The sequence below is a fragment of the Echinops telfairi genome, unplaced genomic scaffold, assembly GCF_000313985.2.
Source record: "Echinops telfairi isolate 266 unplaced genomic scaffold, ASM31398v2 ScPeMD7_7;HRSCAF=31, whole genome shotgun sequence".
Lineage (NCBI taxonomy): Eukaryota > Metazoa > Chordata > Mammalia > Afrosoricida > Tenrecidae > Echinops > Echinops telfairi.
In genome coordinates this window covers 2516817-2526738 of record NW_022103904.1, presented here as the reverse complement: position 1 = coordinate 2526738, position 9922 = coordinate 2516817, and the positions used below count along the sequence as shown (strand labels likewise).

At 45.3% G+C, this 9922-nt stretch overlaps 1 protein-coding gene across 3 annotated transcripts in view; it reads left to right on the top strand.

Moving 5' to 3' along the window:
• ELMO1 (engulfment and cell motility 1) overlaps positions 1-9922 on the top strand; it is a 694298-nt gene that overhangs the window by 679057 nt on the left and 5319 nt on the right. For all 3 annotated transcript variants that reach the window (XM_045286360.1, XM_004708022.2, XM_045286361.1), the window contains one exon: positions 6140-6217. In XM_045286360.1, the coding sequence (XP_045142295.1) occupies positions 6140-6217 (78 nt within the window). The remainder of the gene's footprint in view (positions 1-6139; positions 6218-9922) is intronic.

Here is a 9922-nt window from a genome sequence, read left to right as displayed (position 1 = left end):
CGATGGATGGTTGATGGTGGGTGGATAGATGAATGAATGGATCGATGGATGGTTGATGGTGGGTGGATAGATGAATGAGTGGATCGATGGATGGTGGGTGGATACATGAATGAATGGATCGATGGATGGTTGATGGTGGGTGGATAGATGAATGAATGGATGGATGATGGCGGGTGGGTGAATGATGGTAGATGGAAGGGTGGATGAAAGTGGAGAGCACACTACTATAAATAGAAATGACTATAACTGTAAGTTACTGGTCTAGATGTTCCACCCATCCAAGGTTCTTTCAGACTAGGGTGCTTCCAGTTCTTGAAGAATGAGAGGTAGTATCTCAGCCCACCTAGCTCTTTAATTTGCAAATGCCTGAAGTGTTTTGTCTTAGAATATTAATTGTGTTCACATACTTTTCTCATGAGACAAAGATGTAAAATCGACAGACAGCTAGCTACAGTTCTAAGAAAGTGCCTTCTCAACTCTTTCTTTCCCTAGTTGGTCCGCTAGAGGTCTGCTCTTTCCGACTCCAGAGAAAGACTTCTTGGGAGGAAAGGGGAGGGCAGCAATTTACAGGCCTACGAGTGTTGACCAGAATGTGTCTGTCCATAGGGCATGGTGGGCAGGCAGGGCATGGTGGGCAGGCAGCCAACAAGGCAGGTTGCTGGCTCTTCAGATAGCTTTTCCTGGTGGGGAGCAGCTTCTCACAATTCCCGAATGGAGGTGACATTCACACCCAGAATTTCTCTGAGTACACCCTGAGTCAGCCTGCCTGCTCACTGGCCCCAGAGCGGAGGAGATGGGGTTGGGACCCAGAGGCACTTCCTATCCCTCTGGACTTCCTCTTCATCAGACTCAGTCTGTCCCTGCCTTCCTTCACATGGTGAGGTGGCAGGTATCAATCAGTGAGACAGAAGACGACCGAAGCATGATTTTTCACAGAATTAAATCCAGGGGGGGAGCAAAAGATCTTCAGTAATAAGCAGCAAAGCCCTTGGGTGTCTGTGTGAGTGTGGTGGTGTGTTACAAGGAGCCCTGTGGAGGAAGGACATTGCCCTGCACTGGAAGGCTTACTTAGCTGCCACCTGGAACCTGTCCACTGTGCGGACTGTGTGGACAGCTGGCAGCTCCCGGGGTGTTAGCCGGAGCAGTGCCATTGTGCCGGGCTCCAGAGCCTCCCTGCCTGACAAGAGCCGACCTTCACGGGAGGGTAGGGAGGGGGGGCTCAATGACAGCAAGCCAGAAACATCAATAAAACCCATTTTAAGTGCTAGCACCTTTTAGCTCTGGTGCAGAGAATTAATTCCTCCCACCCCCTCCCAGGCAGCCTTGATGAAATTAAAGTGCAATTGACATTCTCACGATTTTCCCATTTCCTGCCTCTGTTTATCAGGAACCTGGGTTGTGACGGTTCTGATCATTCAAGTCTTGTGTGCTATGTGCCATAGAAGGGCAAAGTCAAGTCTGTATCCCCTCTTTCAATGTCCTCCCTTCTCTCAACACTCTGCAGAACAGAACCTGTCACCCAGATAGCCGTGTGGATGCGCTGGTCTCAGGTGACGTCAGCACCTCGTCAGTAGGAAGTACCTGGGCACAGGTGGTGTTCACACCAGCTGCCATTAACAAGGGAATAATTAGCCACATGATTACCTTAAGCAACGCAGCAGTTGTCCTTAGCTCTGAAGTCCTTCATGATTCTCACTTTTTCCTGCTGTATTTGCCTCTGAAGGTCACCTGTAAACAGTGGTTGGGTTTTATTGTTCTTTTTGGGGGAGTGGCGGGGGTGCAGGAAGGCATTCCCATGTGTGCTATATTAGAAATCTGCCCCAGGGGGGTGCTCTTCCAATGGCTGGTTTCTCAGAGGCAGTTTGCAGACCTTTGTCCCGAGGCACCTCATAGCCAAGTCCAACTCCCTTCTATCAAGTTGATTCTAACTCATAGTGACCTGGGAGGAGAAAGTCTCATCTTTCTCCCTCAAAGCAGCTGGTGGTTTCGAACTGCCAGCCTAGCAGTCCAACGTGTAACCATTAAGCCACCTCTAGGTAGATTTAAAACTCCAAGCTTTTAGTGAGTAGTCAAGCTTGTAATTTATTTGCTAAAATAGACCAAACCCACTGCCCTCAAGTCTATGCCAACTGATAGTGATCCCCCTAGACAGAGTAGGACTGCCAAGGGCATCAGTCTGTAGGGGAGGCACCCTGTTATGCCTTCCTCCTGAGGAGCAGGTGATGGATTCCCATTGGTGACCAGCCTCTTAGTGACTGTAAGTGTTGAATCACTATACCCCTAGGGCCTGGTGCATGACCAGGCAGGATTTCGTTCTGTTGTACTAAGTGTGACTATGAGCTGGAACCAACTCAACACACCTAATAACTAACAACTCTCCTACCTACTTCCTTCGAGTTGAATCAGACTTACAGCTACAGGGCTGAGGAGAACTGCTTCCTGGGCTTCTGAGGCTGTAAATCTTTATGGGAACAGAAAGCCTCACTTTTCTTCCATGTGCAACTGGTGGGTCTGAACTGCTGACCTTGTGATTCCCAGTCCAGTGCAGAACCCACTATGCCACTAGGGCTCCTACATCCTATACTGACTGGTTATTCAGAAGGCTAACCCATTCCCTCCTTTCTCTCCTGGCTTCCTCAAACAATCCTCCCAAGCATAAGAAGAAGAATTTTTGTAGGGAGTGAAAGATACTAAAATTGATAAAGAAATCATCATGTCTGTCAACATTGTTCATCTAAGAACAACTTTGTGAGTTTGTGACATTAGAGCATAACTTTTCATTTGAAAAAGACAACCGTTTAAAGTTTGGGGAAAGAAGAAAATAGTCACTTCATATGCTGGAACTTTAACAGAATTACTTTCATTTCACATATTCATATCCATTATTCATCATTATGATCATAGACATAGAGTGCTTTGACAGCCGGCCCTAGTGGTGTAGTGGGTTACGAGTTGGGTTGGTAACCAGAGATTAGCAGTTTGAAACCCTCAACGGCAGTGGCTCCACAGGGGAAAGATGAGGCCTTTCACTCTTGTACAGAGTTACGGTCTCTGAAACCCACATGGCAGTTAGGTCTGCCGTGCCCTACAGGGTCACTATGTGTTGGAATCGTCTCCATAGCAATGACTTTGGTTTGGTTTTGTGTTTCACTTGATATGATATCTTAATAATTAGCATGCTGAATGACTGGCCAAATGGATTTCTCTGGATGGATAATTTGTGATTTTTTAATAGCTTATTCAAAGGAAGATGGCATGTAGTTGGTTTCTTATATTATGTTCATATAGATTAGATAATATATAGCGTTGGCATTCTTAGGAATCTTAGTGGCATAGTAGTTACATATTTGGCTTGCAGTGTGCACAAATACTAGTTTGATACCACCAGCTGCTTTGTAGGTGAAAGATGGTGCTTTCTACTCCCATGAAGATTTATAGTCTCAGAAGCTCACAGGGGCGGTTCTCGCCTGTCCTGTAGGTTCACTGTGGGTCCGCATCAACTCGATGGCAGTGAGTTTGGTTTGGGGTTTGACATTTTTTTAATTGTTTGTAGCAAAACACCAAGAAATGGAATCCCTAGTTCTTGAGATGCATCTCCTTACTAATTTTTTCAAAAGAATGATACCAATTTATGGTGCCATTGCCAGGGCCAATAATGATCCTTGGGTGGTGCAGATGATTTGCACTCTTAATCAAAAGGTTGGAGGTTCAAATCCACATAGCGGCACCACAGAGAAAGGCCTGGTGATGCATCTGTAAGGTTATACCCATTGAAAACGCTATAGAGTGCAGTTCTCCTCTAAAACATAAGGCTTGGCTATGAGTCAAATTCAACTTAATTGCAAAGGGTTTTAGCAGGGCCCATGACGATTTCAATTCTAAGTTTTAAAAACCCTGTCATTGAATTGAATTGATTCCTACTCATAGAAACTCCATCTAAGCTTTCAAAAACCCAAACTCACTGCCATCAATTTTTCACAGCAACCCTATAGGACAGGACAGAACTGCCTCCATGGGTTTCCAAGACTAACTCTTTAGGGCCTCATCTTTATCCATAGGTTTCCAAGGTTGTACATAGTTTCAGGAACAAACAGCCTCATCTTTCTCCTGCCGAGGTGTTTGAACTACCGACCTTATGGTTAAGAGTCCAACCCTTATGGCACAGTACCACCAGGGCCTGTTCATTATGCACACAGATGCTAGACTTCATGGGAAAGCTGCATGTGTGTTTGTGAGCCCATGGGTGTGCTACCGCTTTCACAATAGTCTTCTTGGACAATGGCGGAATGAAGCCTCCAGGGAGAAAAGGAGTGGGAAATGGTGAGAGGGGTAATTTTCTCAGAACTCCCACTCCCTGACTCAGCATTCTTGCCTTCCTTGTTTCTATTTCTGCCGGGGCAAGGAGGCCAAAGGAGGGTGAGAGAGTGGAAGAGGGAGCCTCAGAACAAGAGCTGCTCCTTCTTAATGAGGGGACAGCTGGAGGTGATCCCGACAGGCGAACCCTGTGAGAGCCAAAATAGCTTGACGGTTGACAGGCACGCAGGAATGCTGGGCCTTCCGAGTTCCCTCCGGAAGAAGTGTTTAACACATCTGAAATTCTGAAGTCCAGCGACATTGACCTCGGCTTTTTGCCTCCCATCCTTTTTCTGGGGCATATGCTCTTTTAAAAACAAAACAAAACTTTGTATTGTAAGTGGAGGCTAGCTGTATAGCAGATCATCAGTTTGACATTCAGCCAGTTGTACAGTTTGTTTCCTCTCATTCCTTGGAAACCCTGCGTTGTAACAGCACTGATCCCAGTGTCCCCTGTTTCCGGGCCTCCTCCTTTCCTAACCCTCCTGGACTATTTCCTTGGGGAAATGCTGTGTTTTTACCCCAAATGGCTGATTACTTGAAGAGCTAGGTTCCTCCATGGTGTTCTGGTTGTCCCCGGAGACCTGTCTCCTGTTGGCAATTGGGCCGCAGGAATGAGTTTAGTTCTAGCCCTGAAGAGTAACTGGAGGGTCATGGTCTCGGGGGTCCCATCAGTCTCTCTGACCAGTAATCCTGGTCACCCTTATGACTACAGTGTTGGTATATGTTTTTCTCTCACTTTATCTAGGACCTTTAAACGCGATACCTTTCAGAGCAGTTGGTTGTGGTAGCCAGGTACCATCTAGTTCTTCTGGTCTCAGGGTCATGGAGGATGATGGCTGAGTGGTCCATTAGTATACGCACTGATTCTTTCCATGTGTTCTCAGTTTTCATCGTTCTCCTCCAGATGGGAAGATAGAAGAGTTATCCCATAGATGGCCACTCATATGGAATCACGCCACCCAATTTTCTGTGGCATGTCATGGGTCAAAGTCAAAGCCTCTAGCCTATGTACCTTTTCAAACATAATGGGTTCACCCAGAAACCTCATTAGCTCTTGTGTAGCTTCTATGTTTTGGAAGGTTTACACCTTTGAAGTATCTATCTGTTGTCTGTTGAGGCAGCTTCCAAGTCATAGAAATGCAGTTTGCTGTGGGATAAAAGACTGGATTAGGCCATTGTGACCCATGACATTTCCACTGGCTGGTTTTTCAGAAGTAAATCGCCAGGCCTTTTCTCCTAGTCCATCTTAGTTCACCTGGTTAGGGGTCATAACCCACCTCCACTGGCAGTTGAGTGGGAAGTGCGTTGACTGGGAAGCCACCTGGGTCTCCCACTTTGGGGGTGGTGTGGGGATGAGCAGCCTCCCACTGAACCACCAAGGGCTTCTGCCTGGGAAGAGCTTTCCTTTTTCTCTTTTAATCATGGTCTCCCCGAACGTGAGATGCTGAGGAGGGGGGCATCATCCTGCTTGGCAACTCTGAGGCCTGGGAGCGTGCATGCCACTTCGTTCAGCCTCCTCTCAGAAAAGGGGAATGATCATACTTGCTACGTGGGATGTTCTGGGAGTTAAAAGAGATGGTTCATGCAGATCAGGACCCTTGAGTGGAAGGAAGCCATCATGGTGTGAACCTTGAGAAGTCTGGCCCTCCCTCCCTGAATTCAGCCTCCTCATTGCCCCCCTGTCTGCACCAGCCATCATCTTGCATCAGGTGCAACTGCGGCCATTTGGAATTGTCAAAAGAAAGTACCGACTTTCCCTAAATGCTCCCCTCATCTCTTACAGGAGGTGCTTGAACTTGCTTTCTCTATCTTGTACGACTCCAACTGCCAACTGAACTTCATCGCGCCTGACAAGCATGAGGTAAGGGTCTCGGTGGGGTTAATGGATGAGAGAAAGGTGAATTTTTTTCTCCACAAAAACAAGCAGAAAGAAAAATACTACAAAGAAAGACATTTCGTCTGTGAGGCTGGAGGAAGGGACTGCCCGAAAATATCAAGAGCATGTTGTTGACTTGAAACAGAATAGGAAGTTCTGGTCAAATTGCCAGCATCTGAAACAGGTTCAAGGTCTACTAGCATGACTGACTGTTCATGGGGGAAGAAAAGGGGTGAGTTCGGGGCTGAGGGGAGCAGCCCCAGGTGCCTCAAAGTCACCGAGGCCACAAGTCCCCAGCCTGAAGATGTGAGACCATGACCACTTCTGTTTTGATTGAATATTTCGTTTTCTGGCCCCTGCTCATACCCCCGTAAACTCTCCTCTAGTCTTTAAAACATCTGATAAAGTAAGTTTGCCACCACATTTTTGTTAAGCTGCTCTGAGAGATGCAGAGTTCTCTCTGCGGTTAGAATGTTATTTTCAAGATGCTTTTATTCCTTTTTGACATTCTGTTATAAGTATAATTTGTTTCTCCTCCTTGAAGCCCACTGTCAGCTATATTTAAAATATTTAGCATAAAATCTAGGAAAGATGTCTTTTATCTTACATTTGTAAGATAAAATAGCAGTTATGGTTGATTTCGCTTTTATTTTCTTCCCTTTCCTCTCTTGTAAAGCCAATATCATGCTTGGGAGTTTTATATTTAGATGCTGCCATCCGAGTGTCATCTTGGCCGTGGCTGCACAAACAGTGCTGTGAGAGGAAGGGGGCATTTTAATAGAATCTGACTTTTGTTCGCCACTCTTCTCTAGGAGACTTAGCTCATTCAGAAGTTATCCAGGATCAGGTTTGCACTGGTTTGAAGCATTTGAATAAACTTGTGCTTCCCAAAGAGAGAGGCAAGATTAAACACAAAGCCTGCTTTTAGAATGGTGCTTAAATGTAATTCTGTCTTACTTGACATTTAGTTTGCAGAAGGGATGAGACTTTGTCTTCATCTTTCTGAAAATAGATAGCGTGGCCTACTGTTTCGGTTTCTAAAGAAAGTTGTGGTTGTACACAGGCCACCATGCTCAAGATGTAGAGAGTGGGGTAGAAGACAATGTAAAACAGCAGAGCGTGCGTGCCCTTCACGCCTGTGCAAGGCTGTTTCCCTTCCCTCAAGGCAACCAAAGCCAAACTCACGGCCATTCAGTCAAGTGTGACTCGTGGCAACCCTACAGGGCAGAGTAGAACTGCCCCTGTGGGCCCCCGAGCTTGTGAATCGCGCCGGAAATAGAAAGCCTCATGTTTCTCACTCGAAGGGGCTGGTGGGTAGGAACTGCACACCTTTGAGTTGGCAACTCAACCCATAACCCAGTACACCATCTGAATGCCTTTGTCCACCCCCACCCCCCATCCAGACACATTAATTCCAAGTCAGGAGAAATGCTTTGAGATTGCCTACTTTTTTTTAAAATCATTTTATTGGGGGCTCATACAACTCACAATGCATACATCCATCCATTGTGTCAGGCACATTTGTAGATTTGTTTCCCTCATCCTTCTCAAAACATTTGCTTTCTACTTGAGCCCATGGTATCAGCTCCTCATTTATCCCCTCTATCTCTGCTCCCTCCTCCCCCATGAACCCTTGATAATTTATAAATTATCATTATTTTGTCATATCTTACACCTACTTTTTATTGACTTCTACCACTTCCAAGGGATATAAACCAACAAACCCGCTGCCCCTGAGTCGCTCCTGCCTCAGAGTGACCCTGCGTAGGGTTTGCAAGGCTGTGGGTCTTCACAGGAGCCCAGGTTCTCATCTCTGTCCCGCTGAGCAGCCCAGGGCGGTGAACTGCCGACCTTGCATTCAGCTGCCCAGCACCTACTTGACAGTGTCACAAGGCCTCCTTGCTCACAGGTGTAGGAAGAAGAAAACAGCCGTACAATGATTAACACTTTCAATTTCTTCCTATCACTTTTCTATCTATTGCCATTTTGTTATCACATTCATCCCATAAAAGAGAGAGTTCTATGATAAATGTCTTCCTGTATCAATAAGGGGTGAGAGTCCTCGATAAACTGAACACCTCAACAATAGCTAGGATAATAATGATTTTTATAACTAACCTAGTTTATTATGTATATTGTCTTCATGGTATCTCTATATAGTCCTAAAAGAGACACTCACATGAAACCTATTTTGAGGAAGAGTGAAATAAAGCACAGAGAGGTTGGGGAACTTTCCCAAGGTCACACAGTGATCAAATAATGAGCTGGGATTTCAACACTGGTAGTCATTTTCCAGAAGCATCCTGTCAGCCTTGTCACAGTGTAGCTGAGCAGTTCTCAATCTGTGGGTTGCGACCCCTTTGGGGGTAGAATGACCCTTTCACAGGGGTCGCCTGATTCATAACAGTAGCAAAATTACAGTGATGAAGTAGCAACTAAAATAATTTTATGGTTGGGGGTCACCACAACATGAACTGTATTAAAGGGTCCCAACATTAGCAAGGTTGAGAACCACTGGTGTAGCTTATCTCAGAAGAGAGGGAGAGAATGAGTGGGAATCACACCGCCACTTCCTGCCAGTGCCCATTCACTCAGCATCAGCGACAATCAGTTTATGGCCAATCCCAATCCTCTACGTCCTACCTCCCTCACCGAGAACCCAGCTGCCATCCCCAGAATCCTCAGAGGCAAATCAGAGACCAAACCTTATTGATAAATATCACTGTGTACTTTTCTAAACAGTAATCAGTTTGGAAACAACTACAATGCCATTGCCACACCTAAAAATGTTAATACTGTTTTAGTGTTACTGTATACTGTTCTCAAATTTTTACGTTGTCTCATTAAAGTGTGTGCAGGTTTGTTTTTCCTTATTTGTTTTGTTTTGCTTTCCTCGTATTATAAAATAAAAGTTTGCTTCTTCAAATCAGAATCCAATTCAGATCAACCATTTGCAATTGGCTGGCATGTTAAGGTTTAGAGCTGCTAACTGCAAGGTCAGTGGTTCAAACCTACTGGCAGCTCTGCAGGAGATAAATGAGTCTGTTTTAGAACCGTTTTAAAATTACAGTTTTAGAAACTCATAGGGGCTCCTAAGGGGCAGTTCTGTTCTGTCCTATAGCATCACTATGATTCAGAATCAACTCAATGGTTGTGGTTTTGTTATTTTTTAAATGTATGTTACTCTTTTTCTCATCCTCTCTATTGTACTTTCTTCTCTTACAATTTATTTAACAGTAAAACTATGTCATTTGTCCTGAATCATTGACAATAGTGCAGACTCTGTTAATTATAACTGTTTTAGGTTGTTGTTGCTACTGTAAGAAATGACCTCTTGTTTAGCAGCTTAAAATAACTCATTTATTATACTTACGTTCTAGAATTAAGAAGTCTGAAGCAGGTCTCCCTTAGCCAAAATCAGGGCTTGGTAGGTTCCTTTCTGGAGGGTCTAGGCTGGGCTCATTTCTTTGTGTTTTCCAGTTTCCAGAAACTTCCTACATTCCTTGGCCCACGACTTCTTTCAAGCTGCAAGGATGACAATGTTAGGCCTCTCATCCACGTTGGGATTCTCCCACGTTAGGCCTCTCATCCACGTTGGGCCTCTCATCCACGTTAGGACTCTCATCCACATTAGGACTCTCATCCACGTTAGGACTCTCATCCACATTAGGACTCTCATCCACGTTAGGA